This window comes from Sus scrofa, chromosome 14, assembly GCF_000003025.6.
Source record: "Sus scrofa isolate TJ Tabasco breed Duroc chromosome 14, Sscrofa11.1, whole genome shotgun sequence".
Classification (NCBI taxonomy): Eukaryota; Metazoa; Chordata; class Mammalia; order Artiodactyla; family Suidae; genus Sus; species Sus scrofa.
In genome coordinates, this window is record NC_010456.5 from 124,454,492 (window position 1) to 124,479,694 (window position 25,203).

At 40.5% G+C, this 25,203-nt stretch overlaps 1 protein-coding gene across 1 annotated transcript in view; it reads right to left on the reverse strand.

Annotated features, from left to right (window-relative positions):
* The window catches only part of CCDC186 (coiled-coil domain containing 186), a 52,192-nt gene continuing 41,451 nt past the window's right edge, over positions 14,463-25,203 (reverse strand). The window contains 4 exon segments of the mRNA XM_001927027.7: positions 14,463-18,268; positions 20,358-20,577; positions 22,212-22,422; positions 24,495-24,575. Of these exon segments, the coding sequence (XP_001927062.6) occupies positions 18,185-18,268; positions 20,358-20,577; positions 22,212-22,422; positions 24,495-24,575 (596 nt within the window). The 3' untranslated portion in view covers positions 14,463-18,184.

A 25,203-nucleotide genomic window follows, 5' to 3' on the forward strand; every position in this document is an offset into this window, starting at 1 on the left:
CAAGGATCTGAAGCTGTTTGATATTTTTGGCTTCATCAGCCCCCTTTCCAGTCCCGTTTTGGAAGTAAAGCAGAATTAAAGTCCAAAGGAGTTTCAGAACTACAAAATGGTCTGTTGGCCCAAAGTAAAAAGTTCCATTCCTGAGGTCCCTCTTCCCATGTTTTCAAGGTTGCTCTTTTCATGTAGCAAGTGGCCTGCCTGATGCTCTTTTGTTCCTTCCTCTTTAGGATTGCAGGCTGGTTTCTGCCTCAGTTTCGAATCTGTTTCATGGCTCTGGACTTCTCATTTCTCCTTGGCACTCCTCCTGTACCACGAGACTCCACACTCAGGACTGGGCATCAGAAAGAAATCAAAGCGTCCTCCCTTTGCTCTTGGATACCTGGGCAGAGTGTGGCTATAGTTCCCTTTGTGCCCACACCGTGTCATGCGACAGAGAAGGAGTTCCCACAGCGGAGATCAGAGCTTGGGTTTTATGCTCCTCATTCAGCTTTGAAGCTTCAAAATTTGAGAGCAGGAGATCAAGAGTGCATGATAGTGTTGTTTTCCCCTCTGTGGAACTGGGGGACTCTTGCTGGAGTTCCCGTCGTGGCTCAGTGGTTAACGAATCCCGCTAGGAACCATGAGGTTGCAGGTTCGATCCCTGGCCTCACTCAGTGGGCTAAGGATCCGGCGTTGCCTTGAGTTGTGGTGTAGGTTGCAGATGCGGCTCGGATCCCGCGTTGCTGTGGCTCTGGCGTAGGCTGACAGCTACAGCTCTGATTCAACCCCTAGCCTGGGAGCCTACCTATGCCCCAGGAGCAGCCCTAGAAAAGGCAAAAAGACAAAATAAAATAAAATAAAATAAAACAAAACAAATAAAATAAAAATACCAATGCTGCTCACTTTACTCAAGGACAGGTGCAAATTTTTCTGGCCTCTGTACACTCGTGTGTGTGTGTGTGTAACTTATTTTTCATAGAACCCAGGTTTACCTCACTGCATCAGATATTCAGCCTCTAAGAGTGACAGAATCTGAATTTCTTCATCCTGGGTCTAACCTATGTGGTTCCAGTTCTAAACCCAGGGTCACCTCCAAGTTCTTCTGAACCTTCAGATCCTGAGCAGCCTCCTGTGACTGAGGAGGGAAGAGTCAGGGGAAGGTGTTGAAGGCAAGAGAGATTTTCGGTGAAGCTCCCCATATAAGCTGTACAGGAAGACACATGAGGAGTCTTCTCTTGCTTAAGAAAACCTCCTACAGAATCCATCCCGCCAACTCGACATTTTGTGTCACCGGTAGATAATGGATCACATTGACCCAGCGCCCAGGAGAGTAGGTGTGCAATCGATGGTGAGGAATAAATAAATGAAAAAGTGATTTGCATGTAAGTTCAAATATATGAGAGAGCATGACATTAGCGGCACCTTTGCAAATTCATCTCTTCATGGCAAACGTGGCTTCCAAAGCTTGGGTGTGTACAGAGGATGTACCTTTCACATTGGCTCATAAGACACATTGTCCTGAGCTGCCTGTCCTACCCTCATAATAACTTGCTTTTTTTTTGGTAGCCTCTGACATGCGAAGTCTAAATGAAAGGAAGGAGGGGAAGTTTTCGTCCATTTTTCCCAGTGAGGAAAAGGAGACTCTGCTCTGGGCTGGAACTTTGTCCCCCTAAGTTCACATGTGGGAACCCTAACCCTTGGGACCTCGGGATGGGACTGTATCGGAGATGGGGTCATTAGAGATGTAATTAAGCTAAAATGAGGTCATGAGGCTGGCCCTACTCCAATGAGATTCACGTCCTTATAAGAAAAGGATATTAGGACACAGAAAGAGAACGCGTATGAGGACGCCCTGTGTGCCTGCTCAGAAAGATGACCGTGTAAAGACATAAGACATAAGAAGGTGACCTGATGAGCAAGCCAGGGAGAGAGACCTCAGGGGAAAAACAAACAAACAAACAAACAAACAAACAAAAAAAACCCTACCAACACCTTGATTTTGGCATCTAGCCTCTGAGGCTGGGAGGGAAAAAAAAAAAAAAAATCTGTTAAGCCACCCTGTCCGTGGTGTTTTGTCACAGCCGCCCTAACTGACTAGCAAAGGCTCAAAGCCATTAAGGGAGAGAATGAACTTCAGTCCACATGCCTCATTTGAAAATTCTTTATCAAATAAAACAATTTACTTAGGGGGGAAAAAAAAAAAAACCCTGCTTCCTGGCTGTTAGTGTGTAATGGGTCTCTGATTTACTTACTGTTTTCTGCGCTGTTTAATTGCCCGAGGGGTTATACACACACAGACACAAATTCCAGTGTTTCTTGCATTTCAGGTGACTTGGAGTTCAATTCGTATTTAGAGCAAAATGTTCGTTTGATCCTAGGCAGCACTGGAAAAGAAGTCAGGGTCCCCACCCTCTATGCCCCCCACAGGAAAGCTAAAACACCCCTCTTTATCTGCCCTGATTTCTCCACTATTCCTATTTAAGCAACACACAGAGAAAGATTCTGAGAAAAATTCAACATCTGCAGGTAGATCTCATTCCAGTTAAAACAGCCCTTGGATCCTGTCTCCTCTGGAGAAAACCCAAGAGCACTGATTGCTCCCTTACTCACACCAAAAGTGACTGGTCACTTGAGGGGACCAACGTTTTAGTTTTTTGCTGTTTTTTCTTTTCTTTTCTTTTTTTTGGCTGCCCTGCCTATGGAGCTCCCGGGCCAGGGATCTGATCCCAGTCACAGTCACAACCTAAACTGCAGCTCCAGCAATGCCAGATCCTTAACCCACCATGCCAGGCCAGGGATTGAACCTGTATCCCAACACTTCCAAGATTCCGCCAATCCCATGCGCCACAGAGGGAGCTCCCAAGGTTTTATTTCTGTCTTAAGGTTTTCTCTGCCTCCAGTTTACTCCTTGGGAGGTTAGAGTAGGGCTTATTTACGTTCGGAAACAAAACCAAAGCTTAGGCGTAAGCAATATTTTGCATTTTACCCCTTTGCTCCCTGCCCCCCAAAGGACGCTCACCAAGTCCCAAGTGGGCCTGAGTTCTCAGGTCTGCCTTCTTGGAGCTGAGAGAAGACGGCCCCTCAGTCCTGAGGACAGCTTTGGAACAGGTGGCCCAGGAGCCAAGCTCTATCCTGGGCAGAGCATGCCCCCTGCTGAAAGGGCGAGAAACACCCTTGTTACCACTGGGAAGTCAGAGGGTTGGGAGGAAGGACCAGCTGCCTTCCCAGCTGGCAGAGATCAGGCATGACCTGGTTAAAAGAGTGACTGCTCCAAGTGACAGCGACATAATCCATGCATGGAGCCACTGCCAGGACGGTCACAATCTGGGTCCTCCGGCCATGCTCAGGCTGAGGACCACCCTGGCTGATTGAGTGCCCTGCCCAAACCTAAATGTTTTGAGAATTTGCATCCCTGCTCGCTAATGTAAGAACTCTCCATTAGAACAGACTTGTGGTTGCCAAGGGGGAGAGGGAAGGCGTGGGAGGGACTGGGAATTTGAGGTTAATAGATGCAAACTATTGTGTCTGGAATGGATAAGCAATGAGATCCTGCTGTATAGCGCTGGGACCTATATCTAGTCATTTATGATGGAGCAGGATAATGTGAGAAAATAATGCATGCATGTATGTGTGACTGGGTCATCTTGCTGTGCAGCAGAAAAATGGACAGAACACTGTAAATCAGCTGTAATGGAAAAAATAAAAATCATTATAAGACAAACAAATGTTTTTAATTTAAAAAATTAAAATTAAAAAATCTCTCCATTAACTAGATTCCTCAACCATATGCCACTGCATTTTCATTATCATCAGCTTTTATGCTTTTTAGGAAGATTATTAGAGTTTTATCAATTTATGCACAACTGGCAAAGACACTAATCATCCCAATAAAGGCCAATCTCGGAGTTCCCGTCGTGGCGCAGTGGTTAACGAATCTGACTAGGAACCATGAGGTTGCAGGTTCGATCCCTGGCCTCGCTCAGTGGGCTAAGCATCCGGCGTTGCTGTGAGCTGTGGTGTAGGTTGCAGATGCCACTTGGATCCTGCGTTGCTGTGACTCTGGCATAGGCCGGCAGCTGAAGCTCCGATTAGACCCATGGCCTGGGAACCTCCATATGCTGCAGAAGTGGCCTTAGAAAAGGCAAAAGATAAAATAAAATAAATAAAATTAAAATTAAAAAATTTTTTAAAAATTTAAAAGGCCAATCTCAATGTCTGTGATCTTCTCACCAAGTGGAAAAGTTGGCATCCCATCCAGACTGTGACATGGGAGTGACATGGGGGCCTGGGAGATGTGACTCTCAGACACATTAGGCTGGAAGTAAGGCAGCTCTTCCCTCTCTCTAGTGGCTTTTGAAATAAAGGCAAATTTAAGCCTGCTGATCCCCAGGCTTCATAAAAGGACGTGCAGGGACCCCGGGACTGTGTGCGATTGTCCCTCTAAATAGCCACCATGAACTAGCAGGATGCACTACTAGTTCCCAAAGCAGCACAACAGGGCCCTTTATTACAGACCTTGTGAAGGAAAACCATATTTTCCCACTCCCCATTCCAGCGAATCTGTAAACTTCTAAATACATCTCAGTATTATCATTACCAGACCTCCAGAAATGTACCCAGCTACTAAAGCAAATATTATCCTACACAAATGGAAATGCCTCCCTGAGAAAAATTCCCTGCATGTCTAGCCTGAAACAATCTAGAACGGGAGGCAGAAATGAAGGCAGTTTTGCCTTCTAGAGAGAAAACCCTTCAAAATGTTCCCAGCGGCAGGGAAGCCTGATCAGCCTCCTCGGGGGCCGCGAGGGACATCAAAGGATGAAAGGGGGCTCTGCACACAGGGACGTGGGGCGATGGCAGGGGCGCTGATGGGGGAGAGGCTGGGGTGCAAGCCGTGGGAAATCCTCAAGCGATGATCTGGGAAGTGAGAGGGGACTGACAGCTGCGGGCAAAGCAAAGTGGCTGGAAGCTCCTAGTGGGAGTGGTTCCCCAGCTCGACCTTCATTCCCAGGGCACATTTCAAAGCCCAGCCTAGACCCCTGGACAAAGAGATGAGATGAGACGGCTCAGAGATGTGGCTCCTCCCCTGTCTTAGGTCTCCAAAGCTTTCCTCTCCACCTCTGTGCTGCCCCTGACTCTGGGCAGGCAGGCTCTGCTCACTGGCCTTCCTTTGGTTCATGGAGGGCTATGATTCCAAGAACCCTTTATAGGAAGCAAGAGGAGCTGAACCTCCTCCTCCCAGCTCGTGTGGGCCTTTAAAGGGGTTCTTTAAAGAAGGAACTGATTGTGTTAACTTAATTTGGAAGCACACCAAATGTCATGTGCCCTTAATTTGAAAGCTGGATTTTCTCTCCCACTTTCTTCCCAAAGCCAAGAGGCAGATCCTTTGCTGGGAAGCTCCACCCCCAGAGGGAGCATATGGCCACTATGGCAATCGCTTGCACAAGTGAGGGCTGGGTGGGTGGGAAATGGGTGGAAAATGCTCTGGCAGCATCTCTGCTCACACCAAAGGCTAGCAGCTCCTCAGCAAGAGAGTACTGCCTATGTCAGAGATGGAGGCTCTGAAGGGATCCCGGACACACAGAGGGCTTTGACTGAGGGTGGCTTAGGGCTCGGTAGGAGGAACTGTACCAGAGGACACACTTTCAGTTGCCACCTCTGAATCCGCCTCCCTGTCACCTTTTCAGACTGTAGAGTCCTTATCCTGTCTCTTAATATGAATCGCACGCCCTGCTATCTTTTCAGCTGTCTGTGTTCTAATCTTCAATCAGCATCCATCGCGTAGAAATCGAGGAGAAATTGATTCTTAAACCACAGACCTTAATTAGCTACCTTTGGTTTTTCCCCAGAAAATGGAGCAATTAATTGGATGGTTTTATATGACAGAGCAAAAGTTTTGTTATTTTTAGAATCTACATTGAATGTAATACAATTTGAAGTCATAAAGCAGAACCTGCTTTATGACTGAAGAACCTGCTTTATGAACCTGAAGATTCCTTCTTCACGCGGCAGTGACATGATATTAAAGCAGCTCTTTTTGCAGGAGGGCATTTCTTTTCTGCTTACAATGCTGCTTGATCAATCCCATCCTGAACCCTCTCCAGATAGGATATAGCTGAGCCAGAGCTCAGAAATAAAAAGAGTGATTTCCAGATCAGACTCCAAACCTCATCTGAGAGAGAGAGAAGAAAGAAAGAAAGAAGAACCGCTGATTCACTCAGGTTTAATCCAAATTAACCTCCCAAACTTCACAGTGTTAGAAACTAGGATCAATATCCAAAAGGAATGATTTCTGAGATTAAGAAGTTAAAGACTTAGATAGCAGTGGGGTTGTTTCCCCCTCCTGGGTATAAGCAGGTTGAGAAAAGGATCCACCCACCTGGTGTTCAGAGGAAAGACTGCACGGCACACATTGAGCTCATTCTCTCTAAGAAATGCCTGCAAAGTACCTGCAGGAATGTTGCTTTTCTTCCAAATGTCCAGTTCTAGGAGACCTGAAAATAAAATTTTCAAAGGTTGGGAAGTTTTTGATATTTTCTGCTTAGGGATTTGGGCAACAGTAGAATCACACACTAGGTTAGGCTAGTACCAGCCATCCAAGGTCATGGACTCCTCTGGGGGCTGAGTGTGTGTGGAAAGACAAAGACTAAAAGCCCACATTGCAGGCAAGTTTCCTCTGGATCCTTCAGACAGGGCTCCCACCAGATGATGCACCCTTAACTAGTCTGTGATGATTGGCTGGTTCCATAACATTCCTCTGCCATCTAGTGGCATTTTGAGAGCCTTCTAGGAGTTCCTATGTCAGGGAGGACCAGCTGCAAAACTTTCATGCATTATCTTTATGTTTTACTCAAACGCATTTCAAAACATCCCTCCCGAGGCTCGTGAGAGTTAAGATCAATGGGACCTGACTTCGGGTTTCTGCGGGTGTTTGGGGCAATGACCCAAAACCCCTTCACCATGGACACTTTGCCTGAGAACTTGTAGCAGGTGGCAACTTTTTCCTTCACGATAGTGTTATCCATAGCACAAAAACTAACACACACACACACACACACACAATCCTTGTTCGGGAAAATTCCACCAGGGAGAATTCCACCGTACCTCCCTGCCTCTATTGTTTGTACTGAACTGAGGATTCTTTTATAAGGATAAACCCAAGTCTTTAAGTTGTGCCATTTGCATAGCTGTAGTCTTTTGCCTGGTGCCTGTGTGTGACCTCGCGCTATTCTAAGCCTGGAAGAGCGGTGTTCAAGGCTGGTGTTCCGAACTCTGTACCATGACAACAGCTGACCTTTAGTCGCTGCTCAGCACACAGTGTGGCTCATCATCTCATGTGAATGGTGCCTGTGTGGAAACTGAAACACAAAAAGGTCCAGCGGCTTGATCAAGCGATCAAACTCGGGTGGTCGGACTCCAGAATGTACACTCTTATTTTGCTACAGCTTCCTTCAAGTTCATATCACATCCCTGCTGTTGGACTTTTTGATGACATGACAACTGGACAATCTTTCAAGCTGAACAAATTGCTCATTACTGCACACAAATACAAGGTCTCTCAGCATAAAAGAACCTCAGCCTTAAAACAAAAAACAAACAAACAAAAACAAACACCAAAAAAAAAGAGTTCTCTTGTGGTGCAGTGGGTTAAGGATCCGGCATTGTCACTGCTGTGGCACCGGCCAGGGCTGTGGCAGCGGTTCAGTCCCTCGCCTTGGAATTTCCACATGCCCCGGGGAGGGCCAAAAAAACAAACAGACTCATTAACAACAACAACAACAGCAAATAACCCTCAGCCTTATTCCAGGAGGGGGTGTCATATTGGCATCACATGTCACGTCCTATCAAGGACTTTTTAGCACAAGAGCAGCGGCCTGGAAGTGAATCACACATGAGAAAGACTTGCAGTATACTTCAGACCAACAAATCTCCGTGAAGATTTCGCAGAACCACTCCAGAGAAAGAACTTGTAGATGGTGGAGAGTGAAATGAGCCCAGACCCAAAGTCAGACTCTGAGCCCCTTGCATCCTCTCAAATGAACTTAATTTTAATTGCCAAAAATCGTTCTTTTGACAAAGCTAAGATATAAAACAAATATTGAAATTTACAGTCTTATGCAAAATATGACAGCCTAAAAATAATACTTCAATTTACACGTTTTCAGACAAACATTAGAATGGTATTTCAATGATCTGACATGAACGAAATCATTCTGTTTTGTGCTTTTCAATTCCTAAAGCCACTTGAGGTTTTAAGGCTAGGTGTTGCTATTTCTGTTAAATGTTCTTGTCACCTCACGGTGCTCCTTTAAATCATTCAAATTAGTTTTCATGGAATTCCCATTGTGGCTCAGTGGTAACGAACCTGACCAGTATCCATGAGGATGCAGGTTCAATCCCTGGCCTCGCTCAGTGGGTTGAGAATCCAGCATTGCTGTGAGCTGTGTTATAGCTTGCAGACAAAGCTCAGATCCTGCATTGCTATGGCTGTGGCATAAGCTGGCAGCTGCAGCTCCGATTTTTCCCCAAGCATGGGAGCTTCCATATGCCGCAAGTGTGGCCCCCCAAAGCAAACAAACAAAACAAAACAAAACATAGAATTTGCATCCAGGCCAGATGACTATAGAGCTTATGTTCCCAGTAAGAAAGCCACATTCCCAACCATCAGAATCCTCAGCCCTAGCACAGTCCAACACCTGCACAATCCCCACTTATCAAATAAGTGAACGAATTATAAGTTATTCAAAGTTCCATTAACTGCTATTTAGCTAAGCAGTTGTAAGACCAAATTATACAATGTCAAAGAAAAATTAACACAGGCATATAAACAATAATATCACAATAGACCTCTGCAAGGGTCATTTTCCAGATTAATTTGTGCAGCTCAAGGTACAATTTGCTCTGCAGGTCATTGAAAAAAATATACCATTCTTGGATTATTATAATATACAAAAATGGCACGTATTGCTTGCCAGTGTGGTAGAGTCTTAGGAAAGATTTTTGTTCTCTGCCAGTTTTTTCGCTAGTGGGATATTGGAGAAGACATCAATTTCAGCAAAGACAAAGAACTGTCCAGGCAGTGACTGCCCTTTGGTATCTTGCCATATTTTAGCTGAAAGGAAGCAGAGCTTTCACTGCATTTTTTTTTTTCTTTTTTGGGCGCCAACAGTATATAGAGTTTCTAGGCCAGGGATCAGATCTGAGCCACAGCTGTGTGGAATATACTGCAGCTGCAGCGACACCAGATCCTTAACCCACAGTGCCGGGCTGGGGATCACACCAGGGTCCCAGCGCTGCAGAGACACAGCAAATCCCATTATGCCACAGCAGGAACTTCTTTGTCATTGCATTTTAATTAGTAGAAAACAAAATTGTTTTAGGACCACTTCAAATTATATTTTTTAAAGTCTTATACCTATAAATTTTTATATTTTAAAAATATTTGTTTTCTAGACTGAAAATTTCCCTTGGCAGAAATTTTGCTTTTTTTTTTTTTTTTTTTGCATTAACTGCATTGGTTGATTTATCTGCCAACAACCAAGGTAAAAGATCTTTGAGTGTCAACATTTATTAGAGAAGAAAGGGTTAAAACATGTAAAATTCCATCACACATTGTAAAAGATATCTCCCAGATAGACCCAAGATTTCAAGGCCAACTACAGTTAGTTGCCAGTTGCTGACTTATTGACATTTCTTCCCTTTTTTTTTTTTTTTCTGCTTTTTTTAGAGCTACACCTGAAGCATGGAAGTTCCCAGGCTAGCAGCCTACATCACAGCCACATCAAAAGAGGATCCAAACCATGGCTGTGATATATACCATAGCTCACAGCAATGCATAATCCGTAACCCACTAAGCAAACTCAGGGATTGAACCTGTGTACTCATGGATACTAGTTGGGTTCATTACTGCTGAGCCACAAGGGGAACCCCACTATTTCTTATTCTAATACAACTAATTAGCATGAATCAAATGTCTGTTGTAAAGATCAGAGAAGACAGAAGGACTTAAGTAGAGATCTATAGAATTAATCAGATGAGTGTAATCAATTTGAGATTTTCACATAATTATTAAAAAGGAAAGTTGAAAAAAAAAAACTTTCAACAATCTCAAATGACATAAGTTTTTCTGGAGTATGATTCTTTAAAATTATTGATTTTGACCATTCTCATTACTCTATCCCCAGCAGAGTATGCTTTCTCTAGATGAAAACAACTTTTTTTTTTCTTTTTAGAGCCGCACCTGCAGCATATGGACATTCCCAGGCTAGGGGTCCAATTGGAGCTGTGGCTGCCATCCACACCACAGTCACAGCAACACCAGACCCAATCTTCCACCTGCACCACAGCTTATGGCAACACCAAATCCTTAACCCACTGAGCCCAGGGATCAAACCTGCATTCTCATGGATACCAGTCAGGTTCATTACCACTGAGCCACAGCGGGCATTCCTACATCCATCTTCTTTAATAGATTATTGGTCTTTTTGTTTAAATATGACTTTAACCCATGCACTGAAGCATTAGAAATTTGGACTTTGGAGAGGCAGTGGAGGAGAGTGAAAGGCACCCCAAACTGGGTTTCAATTCCAGTTCAAATCCCAGCTCTAGCAAAAAGATCCTCCTAATTACTGCACGCCTGTTTCCTACCTCCTATGGTTGTCTGAGCTTCACTCAAAGCACTAATTAGCATTTGTTCCCTGTCCCTGCTGTGATATGTTTGTCCTTTAAATTTAACTGTGCTCCTTATCATTTCAAAGGGAAAACAAGCATTCTTAAAATATAAAAGCAACACAGTACCTTGTATTTATTTCTGACCAGGCAGAATAGGTCCTAAATGCTGCTGTGCTAATACAGCCTGGGGTAACTTCTTAAAACACGAAGGAGCACCTCAAAGGACAAATCATGTCCGTATATGCAGGCACTTTTCTTAGGCTGACAATGTGTCCAGAACCAATCAGAGGGTCTTTTAACGTCACTGTGGTTGGACCATGTGGCCAGCTGTATGAGAAAGTGAGAACCATGGCCCTCTGGCCATGACTGCAGACTTTGCCTTTATTTGAACTTGGCCCTTACCCCACTAAGCGCCCACCCCTCAAACCTGATAAGGTCTCTGCCTCTCATTTCCACAGCCTGCAACACTCGATGTCGCATATTCATGTTAATGAGCATCTAGGGCAGAGGGTTAATCTAGAAAAACATTTCAATATACCCTGAGTAACTTTCCTAGGATTGAATGGCTTATTTTGTTTTTTGTTTCGAAACTTTAATAGAAGTCATCTTTAATTTACATAGTACAGGAGTTCCCAGTGTGGCTCAGTGGGTTATGAACCTAACTAGTATCCATGAGGATGCAGGTTCAATCCCTGGCCTCGCTCAGTGGGTTAAGGATCAGCAGTGCCATGAGCTGTGGTGTAGATTGCAGATGTGGCTTGGGCTCTGGTGTGGCCGTTGCTGTGGTTTAGGCTGGTGGCTGCAGCTCCAATTCAACCCCTAGCCTGGCATCCCCCATGTACCACAGGAGCAGTCCTAAAAAGACAAAAACAAATAACATAGTACATAATACACTCTTTTAAAAACTGAGATCTTTAAACTCCACACAACTCCCTGCTCTCCAACCCCATCCCTCCCCCAACTCGCACAAAGTAACTTCCACTAGGACTTTAGTGTTTAGTTCTCCAAAATCCCCGCCTTTTAAACAAAATAGATACACATGTTAGGCTGGCACATCTCTAGTTAAACTTATAATTACAAAAATGTACAAAGTGACATCAGGAGTCACCAAGGAAGGTCCTCTATAAACAGCCACCTCCCATCAGTCCTGCCTCCTGTGGCAGAGGAGCGTCCATGGCACAGGCCAGCCCATCGGGGATGGACCACTGCCACCATCAAAATAGGAAGTTGACAAGGGATTGGATGTGACAGGGAATCTTGTTGAAGGTTCTTTTCCCTTTCTTCTTTTCCTCACTTGATTGACTTGGTAAATAAAAGCCCATCCAAGCGGGATGTTGAAGGAATCGATAAAGGTTGGAAACGCAGAGACAGCCAAACCAGCTCTGGCGGTTGTTTGGGGTGGGTATATGCTGTGTGTGTGTGTGTGGTGGCGGGGGGTGGGGGAGAGGCAAAAGGAAAGATTCTCTTCTGCTTTATCCCAAAGTGGGGCTAAAATGGAACTGCACCTTGCCTGTAGGCAAAATGCAACCTTTAAAAACCACCAGCAACATTTGTGCTTCAGAGTATGAGCTTTGCAAACAAGTGATGAGGATTGGCTGCTTAAACCTCAGAACACCTTGACTGTGAAACTGGATCATCCGTTTTCTCAGAAGGGCCCTGGGGCCTGAGCCTGTGCAACATCATTCTGCCATGAAGCTATGCTTCCAAGCCACTGCTTGAACTTTTTTTGAAAGTTGGTGCCTTGGAGTTTAGAAGGAATTAAACACATAGAGGTAAAGAAAAAAGGTAATAAATTATAGGCAAGCACATAAAGCCTTTTCAACCCATACATTTTGACTAGACTTAAGGAGTCACTGTTTCAAAATAAGATTTCTGAGAGATTCCGACTAGGAAGCCAGAAACAGACTCTTCTTGGCCTGCTAGTCCCAGGAGGGTCTCCGTCCAATCACTCCAGGATTGCCCCAAACTAACACAAAACTGAAACACAAAATCCAGGAAGCAGTTCAGACCCCAAAGCAACAGCCTCTTTTAGCCTGGACTCCTGAAGACCTGGGAATCTATGGGGCTCTGGTTGGGAACAGAGCTCAAAGTGTTCCTCTCACGCAGGTGGGCAAACCTAGATCAAGGGCAGTGGGGGCAGTGGGCATTTGGGGGTGTCTTCCTCGGTTAGAGCTGATAAAGAAGAACCTAAGAAACAAAAGATACTGTGGCAGGTTTAACTGCTGTTTCTTGGGACAAGCAAAGCATAAGGATGCTGAAAGTACAAACACCCAGTTTCTTGCCCCTGGGCCTTTTAATAGTTATCAAAACTACACAGTGAAATGGAAAGCCATTCTAGTACTTAACATAGTTCCCAAGTTTATGTAACCAGAAGTTGATTATCAACCAAAAGTTTATTCCAGTGAATCCTAAACTTTCAACAGAACCCTTCTCGCACTAGATTAAATGGAAGAGATTCTTCTCTTTCTCAGATATATAATTCTCATCCTCTTCTTGGAGTACAATTAGGAGCAGATTGTCTGGCAAGAAGCACCATCTTTGGACAATTAAAAATAAAAGGGCTGAAAATTCCCTTCCACAGAAATACTACTTAAGTGGATGCTTCTTTTAAAAATCAAGTCTCTTAAATGTAACTTAGGAATTAATGGCACATCTCTACAGGGGCAGGAATATCAAGTCTGGTCACACGGTTCTCAGAAAGAATTATTAAAGCATTAGTGCTGGTTACCCAGAGGCATCCTTGCAAGTTGCTGGTCCTGGAGGAGTATGTACTCGTCCCGCCCTCACTGACTGATTGAGGCAGACTTTATTAAGAAAAAGACTTGGATTCAAGTTTGCTGGAGTGTCTTTCATGGCTGTGGGTCACACTGACAGTTAAGGACCATAAAGCAGTATCTCTTTCACTAACGCACCTTTTTTTTATGTATTCCTTTGCCTTGTAAACAAATGTACAAGCTGCCAAAAGCAGATTAGTAAGGATGTCAGGAAGCTTCCTCTATGTATTAATTCTACCCTTATTCCAAGGATCCTGATTTCAGAGGATTCTTTCCAAGAGTGAATTCTTTAAGAAATGTGGCACAATCTGCATATGTGTAACTAAACTGTTAAGAGAAATGGAAAACACATTATGATGTGAAATACCTATCATACATGTTACCTTCGTGAAATTAATGATTTTAATCTTTGTATTGAACTTATTAGATCTTTATTATCAAAGCTAGATAATTAAGTTGCATGCTTTTGTGGAAAATCTGATTACTGGCTTAAATTCAGCGAGAAATTTTCACATAGGCATGTGTAAAAGGCCTCTTAAAAAGGCCAAATTTTGTTATCAATAATTTAAACAAAAATTTAAAATACAGTGTGGTATTCAATTTACTCTGCTTACTACTGTTCACTGACTTTTCATGATAATTGGTAGAATGAAGATAAACATGCATGGAAAACAAAAGTTAAAAAATTCAAGCAATTTGAATCAGCCTTGCCAAGTCTAGAGAATCATTCTGTAAACAAGTGGTGTGTTTAAATAAATAATCAAAAATGCCAGTAGGAGTTCCCATTCTGGCTCAGTGGGTTAAGAATCAGACTAGTATCCACGAGGATGCAGGTTCGACCCCTGGTCCTGATCCGTGGGTTAAGGATCCAGTGTTGCTACAAGCTGTGGTGTAGGTCACAGACACAGCTTGGATCTGGCGTTGCTGTGGTTGCAGCATAGCATGGCAGCTGTAGCTCTGATTCGACCCCTAGCCTGGGAACTTCCAAATGGTGCAGGTGTGGCCCTAAAAAGAAAGAAAAATGCTAGTAAAATACAATTTGGTAAACAGGCATTACCTATTTAATAAGTACAATATATACATAAAATTATCTCAAAAAGCTTCATTTTATACAGAAACATATTTACAAAATGAACAGTGTAATCAAACTAAAGATTATCTGTACAGTGCATACACACACACACACATATATATATATGAACTTTGGAAGATAACAAGTTTCATATAGTCAAAATGGAAAGCCATATGCATTTTAAAAAAGAACTTCATTCCAGAAGAAAAAATACATCTTTAATATACAATTATATTTCTCATTTATTTTACTGAAAATTCTGTTTTGATTCTTTTTTTGATTATCTTCTCCTGTTCAGCCTTGAAAACCTTCACATTTCTAGTGCCACCTACTGGTGTTAAAAATGAACAATCTCAGTGTCCAAAAAGAATTGTTTTAAAAAGGTATTGGAAGATAAACTACTAGAACTAACATTTATAAGGCAAATTAACAATACTGAATAACATGATTGATAAAAATATTTTCACCAAGGTAGCATATATAACATTTACAATATTAATGGTTTCTAATGCTTTTTTCCTTCTACTGGTAAATCTTGGTCTAAAATTCCAGGTAAAAATCTTTAGAAAATAATATACTACAAAACAAAATTTGGAAATATACATGACAAGTTGATTAGATTCATCTTATAGGAGCATCAAGTAGACAATAATAATTTACTAAAATGGCAAAAATCGAATGCCATTTTACGGTCTTTGGATTTTTTCCTTCTTCTTAAAAAACAAACATCAAACTGTGAAAAAAAGTTAGGAACTGTAAAGAACCAGCATGAAAATGGCAATCTGCTCTCAGCCTACCTCAGCAAGGATTCATTTCCCAAAGCTTTAGGCCAGAGTAAGACTTCTGGGTGAACTGCTTCCACGAGTGAACTTTCTTCTGACAGGGTCTGGCAGTGAGCTGCAGAGGCTTAAAGAGCCTCTGCTTCCACTTCCTCTCGGCTGTTTTCACTAGACCATAAGCTCCATGAGGACAGGAACTGCCCTGTCTGGTCTGTCCACAGTATAATGATGATACCTAACTTGTGTGGTACCTGGCAATTACAGGTTTTCAAAAAAAATGTGTTCATTACATGAGTAAGTAAGATGTTGGTAGCCTGATAAAATTTAATTTCAAGATAAATTGCTTTAAATGGTTATGAAGAGTAAGTTTAAAAATAAAACACTGAAGTTTAAATTCATTCTGCCCAAGCCCACCATTTTCAACCCTTAAAACTTAGGCTAAAGTTTGAAGTGGTGTGGGAAAAAGAGTCACAGTAAGTATTCACTTTGAAATTAAAATCTAGTTAGGTGTACACACAAATATATACACACAGAAAAAAAGATTTCCTGCTCAAAGAAACCAAAATAGTGCTGACTAACCAAAAGAGCCTTTGAGGTGTTCAATTAATAATGAACACGTAAAACAAAATTTCCCCCAGACCTCAAGTTTAGCCAGACCATTTTCCTTTTCTAGACACCCCATTTTTCTCTCCATATATTCAATATAGTAATGGGCACTCTAAAAGCTTATATCAGAATCTGCTTGTGAGTCAGTTTAGGGATCTGATAAATTCATATTTTTGTACACACTTTGCTTAGTCCTGATCTATGTACAAAAGGATATAGTAGAAACTAAAGCACAATAGGAAAATAAAGCATTTTCTTCAAGTTTTCTATAGTTCCTTACGTTTATGGGGGGGGTAACAATAAATCAAAGATAGTTTATAACAGCTTTCTTCTAAAATTGTTTTACCAGTAAACTTCTCTAAATGAATGCTGGCACAGATGTTAATATTGAAATGTTTCATTTTCATATATAATATACATATATGAAAAACGTGTGTGTGCACATAGTTTTTTTTTTTAAGTGTATACACACAGAACACTATGGATCTGACCACTATTTGATCTCCATCAATACATTTTGTGTCTTGGAGGAAAAAACAAATATTGTAGTGTATGAATCTAAATCACATAAGAAGCTGTAAAAATTTAGTTATGTTGGCTACTCTAATCTCTGGAAGTATCAACAGTATTGTCAAAAACAACTGGGAAAATATTTCAGATGTGATTGAACTTACCGTATTTCATTTTGATACATTATTACTGATAACAAGATACATTACGGTAAGACTAAAACTTTTTACAGCTATTTTAAGTATGTTTTTGAACTTATATTTCCATTTTGAAGTGAAAAGATTTTGGCCTGGGATGACAACATATCACTCAGTATACAGAAAAATAAGATGTTACATTGAATCATCTAATCCTTAGTAAATGATCTTTTAAAACAACATTGATATTTTAAAAAATGTTAAAACACGTTACAGGGGCATTGCCACTATAAACCCAGCCCAACTTTTAGAACCATACAATTCTTTAAAGGGTTTTAATCCATCATCCCAAAGCTCACTTCTCCTAAGGGGACAAAGAAGGATGCAAAAATCCAAAACAATAATGAGGCTTGCTGCAACATCTGCATAGTGCCAAGGTATCTATAGAAGGTATAGAAATGATCTGAATATACAGAAATGTGAAAAACCACACACAAATTGTAATAGGTGAGAAATTTTAAGAGATGAGAAAAAAATTCAATGATATAGAAATACTGATATTATGACTGGCAAATTTAAGTGCACATCTTAAATAAATATAGTAAAAATCTAACAGTATACATAAATTTGGCTCTGGAATTCCTTTGGTTACAGAGATTTAATTATTTCGTGTTTTAAATAAATATACTGAAACACATTACATCTAGGAACTGTAAGATCACTCCACTATAACACATAATTATACCAACAGTAATGAACGGTGGTGCACAGATGAAATGGTTAACAGTGCCATATGCTGGATTCTCTTGGGAACTGGTTCTTCATAAATGCATTAAATTGATCTTTATATACTTGATATTAGTAAAACTAATGTCTTTCAGTTTCAAAGAATTCATTATTAATCTCTCTGTACTAATGACTAATCCATTTCACATTTTAAAATATAACTCAAGTCCAGAGAAATTTTCTAAATGAGATTATTTAAAATCATATTTTACACAACTGAAGATGTTTAAAAACTCAACTATTAACTCAATCAGAATCTGAAAAAAAAAGTAACTAGCACAAATAAGGAAACCTGACAGAGGCATACAACACCTGATCATTGCTATTTACCGAAAGCTAGCTTTCCTATTAGCTTCCATCAAAACCAAAAGATTTAAGAATTCATTGGGATCCCTAACACACAAGCAAGTGTCATGTCAGAATGTCAAAACAAAAGTTTTTATCACTTTCTTAGTTTTGTGTTGGAGAAATAGCATATTACTGAATGATCAACACCTGTCCTTTCATGCATAATTTTAGAAAGCAAAATCATTTTTGACATTATATATTTTAAAGGGAAGAAATATGGAGAAGGGGTTTTCAAAAGCCCTTGGAGTAAGGTTCAGCACTTCATATGATTATTAGCAAATTAAGTTGTTCTGACTTAAAAACAGGCTGTCACCACACAAAAACAAGTTTCGTCAAAGCTTACACTTTTACAGTATACACAGCAATGCATTTATATTGTAAAAGGTACTTTTTTATACAGAGGAAGCAAAACAGATTTTTTACTGGTTAATACACAAAGCAGGGAAAAGCTTCCAATGATACTAGGCAGTGGCACCTGCTCCTTGTGTGGCTTTCGTCTGTTTTCTGAACAAGAGCTTTGTGTCAGTTCTTCTTTGTCCTCTGCTCCAGTTCATGCTGGTGTTTAACAAGACGTTCTATTTCTGTTCCAAGGGTCTGCAGATTTTCCTTTAAAAATTGGAAAAAGAAGGAAAAGAAACAGAACTACTAAGTATAATAAGTAAAAAGATTCAGTTTGAACTATTTTTGCCTACATTTTCAACTGAAAAGAGTGACGAATATTCTTAAATGCCTTGTGAGATGATCGGGCACACAGCTGTTTTCAGTAAAGTAATCCTGTACATTTCAGTCATATTTAATCATTTTACTGAGGGTACAGCAAATTTTAATGCATAAGATAACAACCAGATTAATAAAATTTTTTAAATCCACTACTAACCATCAAGGCCCAAACAGCACAACTAGAATACTAGGTCAGATAATGGCTACAAAAAATAAAATAAAGCTTTAAAATACACTAGAAAATAAATGTCTCAATCTTAAAAAGAAAGTTTCATAATCAACCAAAATAAATTGTAATATAAAGCCCAGATACCTATGGTCAATTAATCTTCAACAAAGGAGGCAAGAATATAAAATAGGAAAAAGACAGTCTTTTTAGCAAGTGGTGCTGGGAAACCTGGACAGCAGCATGTAAATCAATGAAACTGGAACACACTCTCACACCATGCACAAAAATAAACTCAAAAGGGCTCAAAGCCTTAAATGTAAGACAAGACACCTTCAAGCTCCTAGAAGAGAACACAGGCAAAAATACTCTCTGATATCAACCTTATAAATGTCTCCTCAGGTCAGTCTCCCAAAGCAACAAAAATAAAAGCAAAAATAAACCAATGGGACCTAATCAAATTGACAAGCTTTTGCATAGCAAAGGAAACCTTAAAAAAAAAAAAAAAAAAAAAAAAGACAACTTACAGAATGGGAGAAAAAAGTTTCAAACGATGCAACTGACAAGGGTTTAATCTCTAAAATATACAAACAACTTAAACAACTCAATAGCAAAAAAAGCCAACAACCCAATGGAAAAATGGGCAAAAGACCTGAATAGACATTTCTCCAAAGAAGACATACAGATGGCCAACAAGCACATGAAAAAATGCTCAACATCACTGATTATTAGAGAAACGCAAATCAAAACTATGAGATACCACCTCACACCAGTCAGAATGGCGACAATTAATAGGTCCACAAATAACAAGTGCTGGAGGGGGTGTGGAGAAAAAGGAACCCTCCTACACTGTTGGTGGGAATGTAAGCTGGTACCACCACTATGGAGATACCTTAGAAATCTATACATAGAACTACCATGTGACCCAGCAATCCCACTCTTGAGCACATATCTGGACAAAACTTTCCTTGAAAAAGACACATGCACCCACATGTCCACTGCAGCACTATTCACGATAGCCGAGACAGGGAAACAAACCAAATGTCCATGACAGATGACTGGATTAGGAAGATGTGGTATATATACACAATGGAATACGACTCAGCCATAAATAAGAACAAAATAATGCCGTTTGAAGCAACATGGATGGAACTAGAGACTCTCACACTGAATGAAGTAAGTCAGAAAGGGAAACACAAATACCATATATCACTTATATCTGGAATCTAATATATGGCACAAATGAACCTTTCCATAGAAAAGAAAATCATGGACATGGAGAACAGACTTGTGGTTGCCAAGGGAAAGGGGGAGGGAGTGGGATGGATTCGGAATCTTGGGTTAATAGAGGGAAACTATTGCCTTTGGAATGGATAAGCAATGAGATCCTGCTGTATAGAACTGGGAACTATGTCTAGTCACTTATGATAGAGCATGATAATGTGAGAAAAAAGTATGTATACACTGTATGTGTGACTGGGTCACCTTGCTGTACAGCAGGAAATTGACAGAACACTATAATGGAAAAAATAAAAATTATTTAAAAAACTGTAATATAGGTCAAAGGCAACCCACTGCCAAGTAAACTCATCTTAGCCAATCGGTAAACTGATTTTCTTTGTTATTCCCTTCTTTCCTTGCTAATTTAAAAAACTACTTAGCAAGAACAGAAAAACAAAATTTTATCTATGGGAAAAATGGCTACCTTGCATTACAGAAATAGTCCATCTATGTGCTATATCGAACTATGAAAAAGATACCATTTTTGCCATGTTTATCGGTTGGTAAGTGAATGAGAACTACAAATACCTTCAAAGTAATATTTTTCAGTAATGTATCCTCCAAAACAGCCTGTAACTTTCTGTTGATCTCTAAAGAGAGTTCCAATGTTAATCCACTATCAGCTGGATGGGATGTGTATAAAGAGGCCATGATACCACCTCGTCTACTTAAATGGACTTTATTAAAATCAGATGCTTCTGAAGAAAGTGTGCCTGATTCTTCTCGTAAAATGTAACTCTGAATGATTCTGCAAAATAAAACATTATCAGTTACATACCTACAAAATTAAAAACATTATAATTTGTAAGAGTCAAATAATCAATCATAAGTGAAAAGATGACTAGAATAAAATTATTCCCTATTAGGTTAGTAACAGAATTATAAAAGAAAATAAAGAAATTTTTCTTATACAGATGGTTTCTTTTTTACCCTTTTTTTTTTTAATGCACAGCATATGGAAGTTCCTGGGCCAGGGATCGAGTCCAAGCCATAAATAACTGTAACCTATGCTACTGCTGTGACAATGCCAGATCCTTTAACCCACTGCACTGGGCTGGGGATCAACTCTGTGCCTCTGCAGCAACCTGAACTGCTGCATTTGGATTCTAAATCCACTGTGCCACAGCAGGAACTCCTCGGATGGTTTCGTAAATTATCTCCCCACCCTTTTTGGTCTTTTTAGGGCTATATCTGTGGCATACGGAAGTTCCTGGGCTGGGGTCGAACTGGAGCTGTAGCTGCTGGCCTACTCCATAGCCATAGCAACACCAGATCTGAGCCATGTCTGCAACCTACACCACAGCTCACAGCAACGCTGGATCCTTAACCCACTGACCGGGGCCAGGGGTCGAACCCACATCCCCATGGATGCTAGCTGGGTTTGTTACTGCTGAGCCACAACAGAACTCCAACAATCCCATTTTTGTTCTAACATGGTATTTAGATTAACGATAATATAAACATTGCTTTTCTATTTTTTTCTTTATAACTTTAAATAAAAATATGTGAGCAAAGAGTTGCAGTAGTGGCTCAGCACCAACGAACCTGACTAATGAGGACACAGGTTTGATTCCTGTCCCTTCTCAGTGGATTAAGGATCCAGTATTGTCGTGGCCTTGGTGTAGGTTGCAAACTTTGGATCCTGTGTTGCTGTGGCTGTCTGTAGGCCGGCAGCTACAGCTCCAATTCAACCCCTGGCCTGGGAACTTCCATATGCCATGTCTGCAGCCGTAAAAAGACCAAAAAAAAAAAAAAGTGAGCAATTCCTTTACTGTTCCAGTTTCAGTTTATATTTTCTATCTTCCTGTCATTAAACTTAAAACTGTGTTTTACTCTTTTTCTTTTAAAACTCATGGGCAGATTTTTCTCTAACTCTAAAACTACTTCAAAATAATTTGACCTGAGCCCCAGTAACTAACCTGCCAAATTAGAGAACTCATTCCTTCCCTGAGCAGTTGTAGGACATCAAAACAATGTGAAGTCACAGGCACAGTGGGTTATATTTAGTAAGTACCCACTAACACCTCACCATATCCTACCCAACAGGAGTGATAATACACAATCCCACTATCTCTAAGAACCACTGTCTGGAAATACAGCTAAGTAGAGCTCCATCTATTTTAAGTCCAAAGTGATTTTTATTACCTTAAAAATATTAATATATATTGAACTCTATCACCTTAAAGGAAAGACCTGTATTTTCTTTCATCTCTATATTTGCAAACACTATTAATAAGTGATCAATAAAAGACTGGAAATTGAATGACTATAATTTTAAGAACTATTTTTTGAAAGATAGGCTCCTGATATGATTAATTTTGAACACAGCAACTTTACCATATGTATTTTGAACACAGATTACATTACCACAATAATACATACTTTGTTTTTTTCCTGATTTCTTCCACCAATTGTTTGATGTGATCCTCCATAAATTCTATCTTTTCATTTTTCCGAGCATGTGCCTTTTGCAGCCTCACTATTCTCTCAATCAACATGGCCTTGTCTACTTCTGGAAAGTTATCCACAGCTACTGACGACCCAGTGTTTTCTGGAGATCGATCTTCTGCACTACTTCGAGCATTAAGGGACCCTGAAGACCAAAAACAAAAAAACAAAAAAACAAAAAACAAAAACGTGTTGTACTTAGTCTGGAGTCATCTCTGATCTCATATATTATTTCTATTATCATTTTCAAATACTCAATATGACAGAGCCGGGCACAGAACACAGTCATATCTGACCTGAGTTCTGGTTTCTGAATGCACTGGTGACAGGCACCAGAAGGGTCTACTAAGTCTCTCCAACAGTATGAGGAAGTGGTGGTAATGAGGAAGACAAAGGAGACACTCAAATCAGAAGAACAGGAATGAAGTGAGACTAAAATTAGACTGAGACGGACAGCCAGACAGACAAAAGGAGAGAAGACAGAATAAAGGCAGAGGGTTAAGCTCTCGAGCCAGTCTTCCTACATTCGAATCCTACTGCTCTACTTTCTAGCTATGAGACTTTGGACAAGTTATTTAACTCTCTTGCATCGCAGTCACTTCATCTTATAACGGGCATCACAATATGACTTGCCTCAAAGAAGGAGTATCCTCATTTAAATGAGTTAATACATCTGAAGTGCTTAGAACAGCATATATTATAAGCACTAAGTAAATGCTGGCTATTATTTTTTCCTATCAACAATGGAGGAGAATTTCTAATCCTTTTTACCCGACATGAACACATCTTTTTCCAGTCCCATTTTGTATATTTAAGACAATATATCTTACCCAGGATCGTGCACTAATAAATGGCAGAGCTGGGATCTGATAAATACCTCTGTGTAATCTCAAACCCATGTTCTTGCTACTACCCAGCTCTCCCACTACTGTAGCAGTTGTCGATGTTGTTCCCTTCACACGCGACTCCTGGGAGGCAGCATAATGCAGGGGCATGCAGACTCTAAGGCCTGAGAGGTCTGTCACTGTGGATGTGGGCAAAGTCATGGCTCCACTCTGAGTCTTAAGTCTCTCCAGCTGTAAAACTGGAATTACAGCGCTAACCTCATACAACTGTTCTGTGAGTAAATGATATGTTTAAACCATTTAGCACAGTTCCTGGCATTCCAAAAATGATAAATATGCTGATATTTTGCTAATTATCATTTTTACAATGCTACCATAACTTTATAGGTTATTAATTTTTGCTTTAGGCTACAGGCATATTTACCATGAGAAAAGCAAAAAGATTTAAAAATGCATATATACATATAAAACCTGATATATAATGATGACTATTTCATTAGCTCTGAAGTGTTAATAGTAACGCAAAAGATGGAGCTCCCATTGTGACTCACCAGAAATGAATATGATTAGCATCCATAAGGATGCAGGTTCGATCCCTGGCCTTGCTCAGTGGGTTAAGGATCTGGCATTGCCATGAACTGTAGTGTAGGCTGCAGACATGGCTCAGATTTGGCATTGCTGCGGCTGTGGTGTAGGCTAGCAGCTACAGCTCTGATTCGACCCCTAGCCTGGGAACCTCCATGTACCTCGGGTAAGGCCCTAAAAAGACAAAAAAAAAAAAAAGTACAATAAAAAGACCATAATATACCAAATCCCTCCATACAGGTGGATACAAATCTGAGTTTAAAAAGGGAAGAGGAAATCATTGTACAGGTAAGGAAGAAGGAGAGGGAGAAGATGACAGAGAAACCCATGACAAACTTGAAAACCTGTGTAATGATCAGAACTTGAATATGTGGGGGTCCCGGTCACGGCTCAGCAGAAACGAACCCAACTAGGTTCCATGAGGACACAGTGTCGATCCCTGGCCTCACTCAGTGGATTAAGGATCCGGCGTTACCATGAGCCATGGTGTAAGTAGCAGACGAGACCTGGACCCCAGGTTGCTGTGGCTGTGGTGTAGCTGCAGCTGCAGCTCTGATTCGACCCCTAGCCTGGGAATTTCCATATGCCACAGAATCCCTAAAAAGACAAAAACAAACAAAAAAACATTTAACTGGAAGTATTTTTTACAGTATAATTATGTAACCTACTGCGTTTTATAATCCAAAATTAAAGAAAAGCATGTCAGTACTTTTTAAAACAAAAAAATGCTATTTCCTTTAATAACCAATCACTAAGAAACAACTATACAACACCTTCGTTTTTTTACCTGATGAACTGGAACGACTTCCCATGCTGCTGACTTCTTTGTCATAATTTCCATTCTCAACTTGATCTAACTTTCTTCTTGCTATAGGAAAAAGAAATGGACTGCTTGTGACAATTATCACAACCATCTGCCTCCCTCTCTCATTAACTCTGATTTTAATCACTAAAATCATTTAGGGCAAAATGGCATAAGCAACAAGAGAAATTTCCTAAATAACATCTTCAACAGTAAGACCGTAGGCATCATCCCTGTAAAATGTCTAGACATGTACAGGTCAAACACAAAACATACAGAAATAACGTGACGATAACTGATAGTGGCATCACCTAGGAACAGAGGACTTAACTTCTGGAGTCGTGAAAGATTTAGAAAAGCTCTACAGTACCAGAAATTTCTCTCAAATTTCCCTTCAATTATATCTATTAAAAGAATATTAGAACTTCTATTTGTACTTAAATTTAATATGATGTTTAAATTTGTATTTTTCCTGTTTTTCTAACATGCATAGAGTGACACATTTTACGTTTACAAATAAACAGAAACAATCTGGACAACATCAGTTCCCACGGTGGCTCAGTGGAACGATGTGACTCTTATTCATGAGGATGCAGGTTCAATCCCTGGCCTTGCTCAGTGGGTTAAGGATCTGGCATTGTCATGAGCTGTGGTGTAGGTCACAGAAGCATCTTGGATCTGACATTGCTGTTGC